Source organism: Bombyx mori, chromosome 9 (assembly GCF_030269925.1).
Source record: "Bombyx mori chromosome 9, ASM3026992v2".
In the NCBI taxonomy this organism is placed as follows: domain Eukaryota; kingdom Metazoa; phylum Arthropoda; class Insecta; order Lepidoptera; family Bombycidae; genus Bombyx; species Bombyx mori.
Genome location: NC_085115.1, coordinates 14,466,195 through 14,482,488, shown reverse-complemented (window position 1 = coordinate 14,482,488; position 16,294 = coordinate 14,466,195). Strand labels below are relative to the sequence as shown.

Sequence of the window (16,294 nt, the reverse complement as noted above, 5' to 3'; positions counted from 1 at the left end):
TCGAGGAGAGCGGTAATAGGTGTCATAGAGAATATACAATAAACTAGTTAGCTGTGTCCAGGTCTGCAGTTGAATTTTGGAGAGCTTATTACATTATTTCCGTAAGTCAACTCGGCAGACCTTTTTATTTATCCCGAACCTCAGAGCGTAACTATATGTACTACGTATTAACTGTAGTAATATATTTTCTAACCTTAAAAGCACTTCATACAACACACCAGTATACAAAGAACAACGTTACACAACAAAGAAAGAATAAGCATTCCTTGTAATTTTTGAATAATTCATTTTTCTGCGTAACATGGAAATTTGAAGTAAGCATTCTGTATAAATCGCAGTATTTATTGTTTGTAGGCGAATGTGAACAGAGAAATGTCGAGCAGCTCTTACGAGTGTGTTTATTTTGTATTCTCTCTCGGTTTTCTTGGATGCAAATAATCGTGTTTCTGTCATATGTCGTCGAAGTTAAGTGAAGCAATTTATGAATGGGATTATCTTGAAAGTATTGCTTTTATTGTATTGTGTAAGAAAAAAAACGGTGCAACTTGGTGCACATGAATGAAGTGAAACTTCTTTTTCGATGTGGTTTTCTTCATTTTTCGTCCTTAAATCAGATTGCTCTTGTAATAGGGAATGCTGTGTATAAGAGATGCGAAATCTTCAACATTTATTTAAATTATAGATAGAAAAATATATAAATATATTTTTAATTTGAGCGCGGCGACCGAATAATGAAATTCCGTAACGAAAAAAACCTTACACCCCTCACTCCACCTACCATGTAGCTCGCGTTCAACACATTCACACGTTGCGCTTGTGTAGTGTTGGTGAATAAGCGCGTGGCGTGACGTCACACTGCATGCGCATCATTAAACGTCTGCCCATCTCTCTCTCGCGCGGTCTAGCTTATGAGTATGAAGGGGACAGTTAAGATTTTGCTTTTATTAATGTTTAATATAGCGTGGTCTTGTTTTATTATTGTTTTAATATTAAGTTATCATTGTCTAATTATAATTGCATAAGTTGATAAAAAATGCTATGCAATAGCTCTACCGCGGCAGTTCCCGAGTGCCACACGTTTTTTTTTAAATACTTCATTAAAATATTGGACCCTACTTATTGCTAACGCTCGCGTTGTCCTGTAACAGGTATACGACGCGCATGCGTTCGAGTGCCACGCATTCACTCTCGCTCTGTCTCTTTCTATTCCATGGTAGCGTTAAATGTTTAACGCAACCTTGTTGGAAGTCGCATTAGAAGTTTCACTTCAATAAATGTACGGTAGTGAGAGGTAAGAGAGATTGGGTTGTTTAATGTTGTGTACAAAGTCGTTACTGTTTCAGGCTGCGTACTTGGCGTTTACGATATGGTTGCATCGGGCGTCTTATCCTTTAAGCTACGACGACTTTTATGTGTTCAAACGTGTGTACATATTTACTTTTATAAATTTAATTTAAGTTAATAAAAATTGATGCGTTGCAGTTTGTATATTGTATTCCAATGACTTTGCGTAATGCCCAAATTATCAATTATAAATGATTATGATTATTCAATATGGAAAAATGTATTGAGATATAATATTTCATTAGAATATTTAGTTATAGATTGTGGGCTTCGAATGTGATTATAAACACACAAACAGGATACCAAATTCTCAGACGTTCGTAGGGCCATGCTGAAGATTTCTCATGTTGAAATTAAACAAAGTTTTATGAAAATCACATAATTATATTATATATTACTTAATTAAATATTAATAAAGTAACACAAGATCGAAAGGTTAATCGAGCTTTAAGCCCTTTATCTCGCTATAAGCTCCAACGTACGATAACCAGAAAACTCCCGAAAGCACATACAGCAGTTCTAGAGACGACGACAAAGGAACCACCAGCTTCACAACTAGTACTAAGCTGAGACACCGCAAAGCTTCGTAGAACGGAGCTTTTGGCGAAGCGTCTAAAATCATCCCGAATATAATGAGCGAGGCAAATATGTATAATACTAGAATGGCCACTGTTGTTGTCGGCAATTCCTGAAAAATAATTTGTTAATATAGTTTTTTGTTTAGGTTTTAATGTCTAGTAATGTAAGTAAAAAAGTAAGTAAAAAGTAAATTTGAAATAAATCCACCACAACACATTCGGATCCATGTATTTTTTTAAGATATATTATTATGTTCACACATTACTGCTTCACGGCAGAATGTGTCTTCATATAACAGTCAGGTGATTGTACTTACAGAGTTGTACAAGAAGAGCTGATGGAATCCATACAGTATCAGCCCGTAGTGAGTGAGCAGGTAAGCGGTGCACCACTTCGGAAGGATCACATTGTACTTGACTTGTGCGTGTATGGCCGGCTGAAAGTTATAATATATGAGGTTTTTTTATTGCTATCTAAGCAATACCAGTATTCCTAATCCTGCGGACCAAATGGTAAACAGTCGACGTCGCCCAAAACACGTCATTTCGCATCCTCCCGATCCACTAACGGTGCTTTTAGGTACCCCAAGTACCGGTTATCGTTCTCGTCGAACCCGGATCTTGCAACCAAGGGCTCGGCGAGTAAATTAACCCACAGACACAGCCCACTGAGTTTCTCGCCGGATCTTCATTGGGTCGCGTTTCCGATCCGGTGGTAGATTCTGCGAAGCACGGCTCTTGCTATGCTTAGTGTTAGCAACGACGTCAGTTTGAGCCCCGTGAGCTCACCTACTAGTTAAGGCTGCGCTGAAATGGGGTCTCAAGACCATCCGCTAAGATAGGAAAGAAAAAGTCTTACTAGAGCCTTTACCACTGGTTACCACCTTAAAGCAACAGTTCTAAGGTCTCAGATTTAACAGTACACGACTTTACAGTACCGAATGCCTTGTGCGAACAAAACTAACAAACAAGGATTGTGAATTCAACGGCTTTAGTTATATTGTACTCCAAGTGCGGGAGACATAAGGAAATTTACAGCAACTGTGACTTAAAGATATCAGACCAGAAACGCTCTACTCTCAACAATTCAGTCCAAAATGCCATCCGGTAGGTAGGGCTAATCTAGGAGAAAGTAATTAAAGGTGGCCACGACCCTCAGCTTTCAGGATTATCGACGAAAGGAAGTGGAGGTGGCTTAAAGAATAACACTCCTGGTGTACTCGTATCGAGCGATGTTAAGTGTATAATACTACCCAAATACACCAGTACGTGGTTGCCGTTAGCCAACTAAAGACACGATGTTCAAACCTCTCTGGAGAGAGAAGCCGTTGGAACGGCTCTCAATTTGTGTCAATATGCGGGTGATGGTTCTCAAATTTTGATGCCTTAGGGGCCAAGTGGACTTTAAATGCGTCCACTTAACTAACGCAAATAATATTGAACCCTATATCTATATTTAGCAACAAAAAAATTTACGAGTACAACTCACATCTTCCTCCATATCCCGGAATCTGATGGTGTTGCCCGGTTTCCAACTAGGCCTGTCGAGTACAGCTTGAAGTTTGTGCTTCCAGCTGTCGAAGCTTTTATATTTTTGCATCACGTACCGCGTGTAGTAGGTCTTTAAATGATATTGTTTTATTCAAATCTGATTAAAGGTAGGAAGGTGTTGTCAGTTTATTGCTCACTCCCCTTCGCTCACTCACACATATCCATTTCTTCTTAGGTCTTCGTCTTCCTCTCATAGCCTTTCACACTTTTACCAACCTCATTGGCATTTCGGGATAAATTACATTTTCTCTTAATTCTTCAAGAATCAATCAAATATACAGCCTTATGTAATAATCCTGCATTGCTCTACACACAACAATGTAACAAAACGTAAGCCTATCTAGACAATCATAAAGTTGTTTTGACTAAATGAATAAATAGTATTTAATCGCGATTTCTTAGAAGTATTACACATTACACATTATTATGTTCTTGTTGTTGAATCACGAAGGCTAACGAGTTTGGCGATAGTAAAGCTACAATTCTTTAATTCCAGCTCCGACGCTATTAATACAACATATAAGTAACAATGTATCTGGAGTATTTAGCTACAAATCATCTGAAGCCAATTTAAAACGTAAGTAAAAACTAATTGTAGCTGAAAATTTTTGACCACAAGAACAAACAAAGAAACTGTGGCGGTTAGCCATCATATAACTCAAGATATTTGACAGATGCCTGAAACTCGCTTACGACATTTTCAAGATAAGCTTGCATAAATATAAGTTCCGAACATCAACATTCGGACCGTCGGTCTATCGAGCAATATCACCCGCTCGGTGGGAGATCTTTCCTTTGTCGTAAACCTCCAAACTGGACTCCCCTTCGAGATCGGATTCCGGAAAACTTTATACAAAGAGATGTCGACTCTAAAGTACATCTTTTAAAAATTATTAATAGCTAGCTGACCCAGCAAACTTGGTAGTGCCTCAATCGATAAATAAAATACCTTAACTTTTGTATAAAATAAACTTAAAACAAACAAAAGGAATTTTGATATTTATCTACCTTTTAAACCTTCTCTGGACTTCTACAAATAATTCAAGACCAAAATTAGCTAAATCGGTTTATTTTTATTTTTATTGCCCTTGTAGGCAGACGAGCATACGGCCCACCTGATGGTGAGTGGTTACCGTCGCCCATGGACTTCAGCAATGCCAGGGGCAGAGCCAAGCCGCTGCCTACCAGCCGTTCTCGAGTTTTAGCGAGACTAACGAACAGCAATTCATTTTTATATACATATATAGATAATTATTATATTACATTATGTATAGACAGCCAGTATGGAACTTATCAACTTTTTTTTACGTAATCTGCGTACTACATGATATATATTTTTTTAGTGTCCCCAATAGCTCTACTATGAGGTGTTTCAAGATTATCCATTCTATCTGGGACACCCTGTAAACTAATGTCTGAAGTACGGAGCTCGCAGCTGAACTCCAATAGCAGACGAACACCAGTCACGACTGCCGTATCAAGTGGAATTGTTTTTATAATATCAATTAAGTGGATTACGTAATGGTCCGCCTCATTAGTTGCACTTGTCGTAATTGAACATTGATTGCTGTCCCGATTGCTAATGCTTTCAGAAGATATTTTTGCAATCGCCAAAGTAATATTCCATACAATTATGTGGTGGAGATTGAGTAATACATCTTATTTATTATAGATAGTTTTAATATAGTAGCCCGTAAATGGATATGTTTCGCAACAGTGTTTGGAGATAGTTGCTCAGTCAAGTATTTGCAAAAAACCGTTTGCGGCCTAAAATTGACTCACATATGCAAAGTTAAGGGGGGGTTGAAGTGCGTAAGTGTATTCACCTGCAAATGCAGAGGGTTGAAGGAAGGCTGTTGGTAGATGAGGCCATAGACAATGCGGTCCTCCTCCCGCTCTGCCCTGAATGTGCCGAATAGCTTATCCCAGAGGATGAGGACTCCGCCGTAGTTCACGTCAATGCAGTACGGGTTGCTCCCTACAATTTAAGTTCTTGTCAAATGTTGACATATGTACCTTAAGAGAAAGATACTCGTGCCATCGTGAACACTTGAACATTTCCAAGTCAATATTTCCCCCATCGAATTCCAGGTTTTTTTTTCTACCTGTGCTGATAGCCTTGAGAGGCTATTTCAGCTTCTCCTTGACGTGTAAGTGAGCTCACGGGGCTCTAACCGGGAGTGTTGCCAATACTGACTTTAGCAAGAGCAGTGCTTCGCAGAATCTACCACCGTATCGGAAACGGGACCCACTGAGAAGATCCGGCGAGAAACTCAGTGGGCTATGTCTATGGGTTAGTTCACTCGTCGAACCCTTCGTCGCAAGCGACGGGTTCGCCGAGGACGATGACCGGGCAATTCCGCGGTCCTTGCGTGTTAAAGTTGCACTGACACCTACATATGAATGTCTTTAAGTATTCATGTTACGATGTGTATGAGCTCTGGTGACCATTTGAGAGCAGGTTGCTTATTTATCTGACTAATCAATCTCATATAAGCTTAAACACTTAATTTGTTAAGTAACGAAGGTTTTTTTACTTTGGAGATGTTGGCGGTTATATAACTATGCTTAAGCAATGCCAGGTGCACAGCCAAACGCCTGTGGCTGACTCTCTTAAGACTCTACTTTTCTATTTCTTTCCAGTAAGTACACAGCTGTTTAGAATAGTAAATGATACGCACCGTGATGAATCCTATGGTGACTGGGAGTGTTCAGGATGTACTCTAGAGGGCCGAGGCTTTTGATGGTCTCCGTGTGAATCCAGAACATGTAGAGGTAGCTGAACTGGTGGTGGACCAAAAACTGCGCCGGAGGAATCGCCAGAGCCAACGGGAGGTAGAATATCTGAGCAGGGATACAGGGCAAAATTATCATTTGCGTAATTGCTGGTGGTAGGACCTCTTGTGAGTCCGCACGGGTAGGTACCACCGCCCTGCCTATTTGTGCCGTGAAGCAGTAATGCGTTTCGGTTTGAAGGGTGGGGCAGCCGTTGTACACTTGTGACTTTAGAACTTATATCTCAATGTGGATGGCGCACTTACGTTATAGATGTCTATGGGCTCCAGTAACCACTTAACACCAGGTGGGCTGTGAGATCGTCCACCCATCTAGGCAATAAATAAATAAAGAAGTTACCAGCTGGAACATGAGCTGTTTGTGTTTTTCTTATTACATGAATGCACGAATACATGAATGCACGACCCATTTGGTCTTAAATGATACCTAGAGTCCATTGATATCACAACCTTGAGACGTGGGTATTAAGAAATTGTATTGAAGGCTATTTAATCCATGAAGTAAGCGGCATAAATAGGCACAATGGTAGTACCTATCCGTGCTGGCTTACAAAACAAAACGAGTATATAAATAAATATAAATATTTACTAACAATCACGCCACCTTAACTGGTCCCGTGATAAGTTCGTAAAGAACTTGTGTTACAGGTACCAGATAACGGAAATAAATGTAAGATTTTTATTATACACATACATATATTTAATATACATCCATAACCCTGGAAAAGACATTTATATTTATCATACAAATATCTTCCCTTGGCGGGATTCGAACCCGCGACCCCCTTGTGTAGTGACCATGTCACTTACCACTACACCAGACGGCCGTTATAAAGGAGAATAGAGGAGTACGTATTATTGCGTGACAAGAAAACCAACATTTATTTTCTAATGTAAACATGAAGGCGATAAAGGCGAATTTTGTGAGCGCGCAACGAAACGAACAGTCACGTTTCCTAGAGTTCGTGACCTCGCGCGAGTTGATTTTTAATTTTGTTCTACATTGCGTGTACTTATATAGCCGAAAACTTTTCGAAGCATATCGAACACCCTGTATAAAACATATTCAATGTTGTTTTGATATACATGTATATTTGTCGGAGAAGCCACAACTATTAACACCATCGTCAGATATCGTAGAGGCGAATAGGATTATCGAACTAAGATAAATATTGAGTACACCAATCACGTTTGCTGTCTTAGAATAATTTAGAAATCTTCTCTTGACGCTAGCAAACGAAAACGAATGACAGCTTTTAGGACGAAGGCACCGCTCTTCAAGAAGACTGGTTGGTAAGTGTGATGGCGTCTACGCGTCTCCATCGGCTGGGCTCTGTCGTAGCACGAAGCTAGCCGTGTTCGGACGATACGGCAATCGTGCTGCCATCTCCCGGGAATCATGCTGCATTTCGTTTAGCTACCAAACTAATGACCGTCTCCGAGATATTTATATTAACACGCTAATTGCCATGTCGATTTCTCTCTTCGATCTTCTTACTAAGGCGCCGGAATAATTAGTCTAGACTCTAGGAAAGACGAATCCGAAGATAAAATAACAAACAAAAGAAGACAAAGTTAGGCAATTCCAGGTGCTTAGTAGCACAAATCGACATAATTACTTCAGGGCGCCGCGTAGGGCACCGGTGACCTACATGGCAGTCAAAGGGCTAAGTAATGGTGTCAGGAACGGGTTTTTCCACATATCTCTAGCAAGTCTGTCCAATTAGACTGAGGGAGGAATGTTTTCAGCGGAATAATCATTAGAGGCACGAAGCATCTGAATTGGAATATTGAAAAGGCTTCCCTAATTAATTTCTATCGTTTGGAAAGCAGTTGAACGGCCGCATCATTTAAGTAAGTTTCAGCAAATATTTTCTTCCGATAAACAGTCCAAAGGAAATACTACTTTGAAGTTCTTTTTTTTTATTGCTTAGATGTGTGGACGAGCTCAGAGCCCACCTGGTGTTAACCACTTACTGCAGCCTATAGACATCTACAACGTAAATGCGCCACCCCCTATGAGATATTTTGAAGTCGTCGTGGCCTAAAGGATAAGACGTCCGGTGCATTCGTGTCGAGCGATGCATTGGTGTTCGAATCTCGCTGGCGGGTACCAATTTTTCTAATGAAATACGTACTCAACAAATGTTCACGATTGACTTCCACGGTGAAGGAATAACATCGTGCAATAAAAATTAAACCCGCAAAATTATAATTTGCGTAATTACTGGTGGTAGGACCTCTTGTGAGTCCGCACGGGTAGGTACCACCGCCCCGCCTGTTTCTGCCGTGAAGCAGTAATGCGTTTCGGTTTGAAGGGTGGGGCAGCCGTTGTGACTATACTGAGACCTTAGAACTATATCTTAAGGTGTGTGGCGCATTTACGTTGTAGATGTCTATGGGCTCCAGTAACCACTTAACACCAGGAGGGCTGTGAGCTCGTCCACACATCAAAGCAATAAAAAAAAAAGATATAAGTTCTAGGGTCTCAATATAGTTAAAACGGCTGCCCCACCCTTCAAACCGAAACGCATTACAGCTTCACGGCAGAGAAATCACAAGAGGTCCTACCACCAGTAATTACGTAAATTATAATTTTGCGGGCTTTCTTTTTATTACACGATGTTATTCCTTCACCGTGGAAGTCAATCGTGAAGATTTCTTAAGTACATATTTCATTACAAAAATTGGTACCCGCCTGCGGGATTCGAACTCCGTTGCATCGCTACATACCAATGCACCGAATATCTTATCCTTTAGGCCACGACGACTTCAAATTAAGTTTAAAACCCTTTCAACGTAAACATACGCAAACATTTAAAGTGTCCGATAATTTATTTGTAGACTGTGGTGGTTTGAGCTAAGACAATATTAATTTTCATTCTTGGCAAAGCAACGTGACTTCATTTGCTTACGCCCATTGTAAACTAGCAATAGTTCGACTGAATTCAATTTGAACAAAAGAGCCTTACTCGGAACTCAGACTCCGTTTGAATAGCCTCCTCACTTTGAATAACAATGTAACACAAGTTTCAAGTTCGTCATCTCGTAAACTGTAGCCCAAGAATCAGTAGTTGCAGCTTCATATTTGAAGTGCTCTTCTTACATTGGTTATGTCGCTGTGTACTCGGCTGATGCGAAGATAGGGGGTCTACGTTTACTGGACATAGAAACAATTGTTCTATAGTGAAGCAGTCATGCGTTTTAGTTTGTGTGGTACGGCCTTTACAAGCTTCAAGCTCTTAAAATAGGCTGGGCAGAACACTAGCCAGATGGTTAAATCTAGTAAAGGAAGAACTGGGTGGTAGTCTGTACCATACGGTCCATACCACACATGATCAAACACTGTGGAGAAACGTCACATGTGGTCGCGATCCTCAGCAGAAAGGGAATGGTATAGATTAGATATAGATAGAAGATTACCACACTGAAACTTACGGGTTCCAGTACTTAATACTGTTTCGCCGGTAAGTGTAACGCCATCTATCGCCGAATAGCTGAACGAATATCGAAGGATCGAGTAACATCCAGAACGCGCGAGGAGTACAACGCCATCTATTTTAATATGGCGGAAACACGCATCGAAGGTACTGGACTTGTGAGAAATGTTCTCGAAGATTCTAGGGATTTCGTCTCGACTGTAACAGCGTTGCAGAGATGGCACGCAGTCAGTCAGTAATTGGAACTACTCGAAGCGAAACAGCGAACGGATCACCTGAAGCGAAGCGGAAGAAGCGAATTGAGAATTTTAAAGTGTTTGAGAAGTGTTTTAAGTGTTCTAAGTGCTAATACAGTGTTAACTTGTGATTCTGCAGAATTTTTATTTATGCCGAACCACAGCGCGTAGCAATACTATCCCATCTAGCACATATAAACAAAAAGAACTTTACTCACAAATCCACACCAGCCTTGAAGAACAGACTGCCGAATGCCGACGCCCATGTTGAAGTCTTCAGAAGTGTGGTGCACTTGATGATGTGCCCAAAGTACGTGGACCTCTGGATTCAAAACAAATCTAGAATGAATCTAGTATCTAACTCCCACCACCATATATGAGATCGGAGATGAGTCGTAGAACGAGGAGAAATAGTGATAGAAGGAAGAAGAGATGATAGTAGCAGAAAGTAGTGATAGAAACAAATAACCGACATGTTGTGCAAATGAAAAAAAAAAAATGTACAATGCTATGTATTCGCCTTGGAAATTGTTCTTGAACATGTTTTACGTACGTATTTTCTTCGAAAAATTATTAGCCACCTGCGGTATTTTGGAGACCGGCAAAGTATAATATCATCGCTCGTAATGAGTACACCGGACATCATAGTCTTTAAGCCATGATGACTTTATTGATCACGTTATGTCTACGGAAATTTGTTTCTCCTTATAGATATAATTAATTAAATATTATGTAATTGGAATAGCACATTAAAGTGTTTGTATACAAGATTTTAATTTTTGGAAGAAATTGAGAAGGTTCTTTTCTAACAAAGTTAGTTCGTTAAAATAGAATTCGTATCGTACCTGTGAATTTTATTCAATACTATACTCTTGCCCGCGACTTCGCCCGCGTAGAATAGTTCACAAATAATGTTTTATTTTAGAGCAAATTTGGTTAGCATAAAAAAGTTATAGTGAGCCAACCTTAACATATAGACATATGCTGTCGCGGACTTTTTTTTAGATGTTTTAAAGGGGTACAATTCTCTCATACATTATTTTAGCGAAACTTTAATCGTTTCCGCACAGCACGCAGCGGAAGCTCTCCAAAAAGGAAAAAAAACCCGATTTTGAAACATTCTTTATTGATGCTCCACTTGTATTGGTTTTAGCGTGATGTTATATAGCTTTCCTCAATAAATGGGCTATCTAACACTGAAAGAATTTTCCAATCAAAATCAAACTTCAAATCGGACCAGTAGTTCTTGAGATTAGCGCGTTCAAACAAACAAACTCTTCAGCTTTATAATATTAGTATGGACTGTGTGCTCTTTGTCTGGCCAAAAAAATATAATGATTCTAAGTTGTTTATTTTTGAACAAATATTAATTTTGTTTTCTTTAACCGACTGTGTGGACAGCGTTATGCAAGATAGTCAAATATAAATATTTTATCGCGGCTAAATTGGAATGTACCCTTTCTTCTCCGGGCTCAAAAGAAGGTCGGGCAATGTCGGAATGTGCAATAAGTCTTTATATATTAGGGGCCCGTAAGACTGAAAATACCGCGGTGATCACCCAAACAGCTATGAAACACGTGGAACTTAGATATTTATTGAATATTCTATGTTTAAATTACCATGACAAGCTCTATGCATCCAGTAGTAGAAGAAGTCGACTCCTACTGCCGCCAGGAGCCATGTGACCGTACTGTCCCATGGCAACTCTAATAGCCGCCAGTTAGTATATATCCAGGTATATAAGTAAGCTTCTCCACCACGCCATAATAGTCTAAAATGAAATATAATATAATGATATGAAATATAATAGAATGCTTGAACAACAAAATACTTAATTTCTGTAATATACTAAGAAAACAACATTAAAAACCTTTAATCTCTTTTTTAAATTATTTAAACAATTTTGTTGAATTATGTAAAACTGAACTCTTTTTTCTGAATGACAGAGAGGTCAGTAAATCTGTCTAAGAAAAATCTTTTTTTAAAACTAAAGAGCTTGAGAGGTTTTAAATACCAAAGGTATTTCTCTGGCTATGTTTGATACTTATTTTAGTCGCTAACTTTGAATTATGTCTTGATATAAACTGTTAAATGTTATCCATTCTAGTTTGAATATTACATTAACCGCAATAGTGATCAAATCTGTGTGCTTAGTGCGAGTTTTTTAACGTTCTCGATAGCGTAAAAGTTAACTCGAATTTGTATGCAATTGGAACAGCACCTCTAGCGGCAAACGTATGCAAACGTTCCAAACTCATACTCATTTGGATTAACTTTTACGCTATCGCGAACGTTAAAAAACACACACTGAGCACACTGATTTCTCACTCAAGGTGGCATTTACGATCTTTCGTGAACACTAGTCGCGCCTGATACTTTTGTTTTGGCAAATAATAATCTCCAGAAAATATAATATTTTTTCAACTTGCACATTGAAATTATTTTATCAGCTCTGTTCTTTAAAAGTCGTTCTTCGTTTTCCTAATTAGGTATCTCAGTTATTATTTCGACGACAAATTATCTTGACATCAAATTTACCGAGTTTATTTTTTCGTGTAATTTCAGTTTTGGCTTTTACAACGAAGTTCTTAATTTATTCGAGAGTTGGTAATTTGTTTTAAGTCTTCGTTGTTTCTAATTAGTCGACCGTGGAGTTCATTGGAAATTCACGATGGCTTTGAGGTTTTCTGGCGAATTGAACTTTTGTGATTTTTTAAGAAAATGTTCATCCTCCTTGTTAGAAGGTTAGGTAATTGATGTGGTAAAAGATTTTAATTTTATTCATGCAGTATAAACATATTCCGTGAGGACTGCCGCTTCATATTTCATAGGCATTTAATTATGAATTCGTGACGTTGGACTTAAAAATGTAGTGAATCTTGAATTGACTGCATTACTTATAGTGTTAAGCGCTGGAGTTCGGGATAAATAAAATTCTACCGGATTACAAGTTAACACTGTATTAGCACTTAGAACACTTAAAACACTTCACAAACACTTTAAAATTCTCAATTCGCTTCTTCCGCTTCGCTTCATATGATCCGGTCGCTGTTTCGCTTCGAGTAGTTCCGATTACTGACTCACTGCGTGCCGTGTCTGCAACGTTTTTATAGCCGATACCACATCCCTAGAATTATCGAGAACATTCCTCACAAGTCGAGTATTTTCGATGTGTGTTTCCGCTATCTGACAATAGATGGCGTTGTACTTTTAGAGCGTTCTAGATGTTACTAGATTCTTCGATATTCGTTCGGTTATTCGGCGATAGATGGCGTTAATCGTAACGGCGTTATACTATAAAACATAAATACGGTGGTGCAGCGACTGAGTCGGTGGTGTACGAGTAGTAGTTAGCAGCCTTGACTGCGGCGCCGAAGGTCGTAAGTTCTACATCGGGTAAATATTGTGTGATGAATAAGTTTGTTCGGTCTTTGTCTTGGTTCTTATTATCTATCTTTGTATATATTAAAACATATAAAAGTACGTTTTTCAGTCTCTGGTACCTATAACACAGGGTCTCCTAAATTAGGGCCAGATGACAATGCGTCATTTGTTCAAAGTAAAAAAAAAATTGCACTCACAAAAGTTGATTACTAAACTAGCACAAAACTTACCTTCCAGTTTCAAGTAATAAACCGTTTGATATACTTGTTATTCCATCGTTCAACCGAATTCCCTTCTTTCCTTGCAGTTTCAAGATGATATGCTCTAGTATCAGGAATGTGAAGAAATATGGCCATGACTGAAATGAAAAATATTAAAGCTGTCTTTATAATGTTCCTTATCTGATTGTATGATCCACGAAGGTCCCTTAAAGCTGCCATTGGACAATCCTCGCCAGGCTTCTATCAATATTTACTAAGAGACCCCGATATATATATGTATTCCCGATACCTTTCCGTTGGTAAAATGTTTATGTAGTAAATTCTCGCCACGCGTTGTTACCCGTCACTAGATACCGCTATGCTGCTTATGTATGAAATTGGATGCAGCTATTGTGCTACTTTAGCTGATATCTCGATCCGATACTATCAATTTTTGCTCGGTATTCAAAACCTATCTAAGGTTCAATTCTAGCTCATTAGGCACAAACCTGCGGTGTTTAGCGATAGGCAGTTTTAATCGGTTCAGTTCTGATATGCACTGCCTATCATCCCCAATGGGCAGGTGGGAGCCTGCCCATGTCTTCTTGATAAAAAAAAAAAAACTGGTGTATGTTTTTATTATTATTGCTAAGATGGGTGGATGAGCCGGGCCATCAACAACGTTAATGCAGTCACCTTGAGACAAGAGTTCTAAATCTCAGTTTTTCAGTACAACGGCTGCCCCACTATTGAAACCGAAACGCATTACTGATTCACGGCAGGAATAGGCAGGTTGGTGATACCTACCCATGTGGACTCACAAGACGCCCTGCCACCAGTGATTACCCAAATTTTAATTTTAGCGGGCTTGATTTTTATTACACGATTTTATTCCTTCACTGTGGAAGTCAATTGTGAACATTTGTTAAAAGTACGTTTTTCATCAGAAAAATTGGTACTCACCCGCCAGCGGGATTCGAACACCGGCATAGCTACGCAACGCTAAATACGAATGCACCGGGCGTCTTATCTCGCAGGCCACGCGACTTCAAACCGAAGTCTTTTGTACCCGAATCCTCCGAGAGCTAGACAGACTAACATCTCAGTAGAACCATTATCCCTGTAGATAGAAATTTACTTACTTGAACATAAAAATTTGGCACTTCCTTTTGCGTCTCAAAAACGGAATCTTGAGGGTTAACGAGGTAGAACATACGGCCGAGGCCCTTGGACACTTCCGAACTGTGTGTCGAGTTCCTACACAACGTTTCCATAATGCATTCGCACTAAGCATTTCCAATAAGCCAGCACTGTTTTTATACCACTTCCAAGAGCATTAATTAATTGTTTGAACAATTAGTTTTTATTCATAATATTGTGAAATATGTTTTATGTGTTACGAAATTGTTTGTAGCGCAAGTACATATAATATATTTTCGTAATATTTATTTAAAAATACTATTTACCATAAAATTGAATAGTCTGTGGTCTAGTCAGATTTTTATTGAATGTTTTTATTAGGTTTCATTTTTTTATTATAATCTCATTAATACCTTATTTATAGTAATATCATCTTAATAATATTTATTCATTATATAATTACATAATGCACACAATTGTGGCAATTTTAGAAATTGAGAAGCTTATATACTTTAATACATAGATTTGGTCCAGAAAAAATATGGGACTGATTATTATATTATAGCAAAAGAGGTTTTGTAATGTTGGGTGGAAAATATTATATTTTAATTTACGAAATACTTTTGAAAATACAAAAAAAAATTCCGATCTTGTGGATCATAGGCAAATATTACACAGGATTTCAAAGCATTTAAGACAGCCGAAAACTCGTGGCTTTTAGGATTCGATTTCCATTTATAAAATCCCGCATTTTATCTCCCTGAATCTGTTATCAACAAAATACGTCAAATGTACTAAATTATTCTATTAAATGAGGACAATTCGAATATAAGTCTGACTTAGTAAGCAAATAGCTAGGAATATTAATTCCTAATTAAGCTTCAGACTGTCCATTGCTAATGTTTTTATTTATTATACCAGAGCGTTTACCTGTGTATCTAACAAAGTAGTTGATCTAACAGGTAACTGTAAGCTATATGCAAGAAAAATAATGTATTTTTGAATTTTTAATCGACTTAAAGTTTTGCAAATCATCACATTCGATAATTTTAAAAATCATACGCCCTAAATTGCGCACTCCTTCTATTTGTGGACCTCGGTTAGAAAAAAGCTACGAGTGAATGATTTTTTAATGATTTTTGAAATGTTGTGTGGTTTTCCTTGTTTATCCGGTAGTTTATGACTTTTGTTGCAATAAGCAATCGGGATAGCACTAAACGAAATACGTGTGAGCATTACTTTATGTAAAATGCGTATGGCTTTAAATGGCCTATGCGAATAGGGTAATCAGTCACGCGACCTGCACGCTCATAGACTCCCCCCAGAGGATCCAAACTCTTGTCTGCAGGATTGCCGTCACAGCGCTGTGGTACGCGAGCAATATACATCTTTACAACGATCTGGGTCTCAAACCCATTTAAGAATTTAAAAGAATTTTTTTTTTGTTTTTTTTTTTTATTTTTTAGATGGGTGGACGAGCTCACAGCCCACCCGGTGTTTAATAGTCATTGAAGCCCATAGACATATACAACGTAAATGCGTCAACCACTTTGAGATATAAGTTCTAAGGCTTCAATATAGTTAGTTACAACGGCTGCCTCACCCTTCAAACCGAAACGCATTACT

General features: G+C 38.6%; 1 protein-coding gene across 1 annotated transcript; it reads right to left on the bottom strand.

The window, feature by feature from the left end:
* Window positions 1-1,707: 1,707 nt before the first annotated feature.
* On the bottom strand, window positions 1,708-14,802 carry LOC105842328 (alkylglycerol monooxygenase). Its single transcript, XM_038012713.2, has 9 exons — window positions 14,671-14,802; window positions 13,559-13,686; window positions 11,564-11,715; window positions 10,163-10,266; window positions 6,155-6,317; window positions 5,300-5,451; window positions 3,412-3,543; window positions 2,240-2,359; window positions 1,708-2,032 (listed from the first exon to the last, which is right to left on the bottom strand). The coding sequence occupies exons 1-9, from the start codon at window positions 14,800-14,802 to the stop codon at window positions 1,781-1,783; spliced, it is 1,335 nt and encodes a 444-aa protein (XP_037868641.1). The 3' UTR covers window positions 1,708-1,780.
* Between the last annotated feature and the right edge of the window lie 1,492 nt (window positions 14,803-16,294).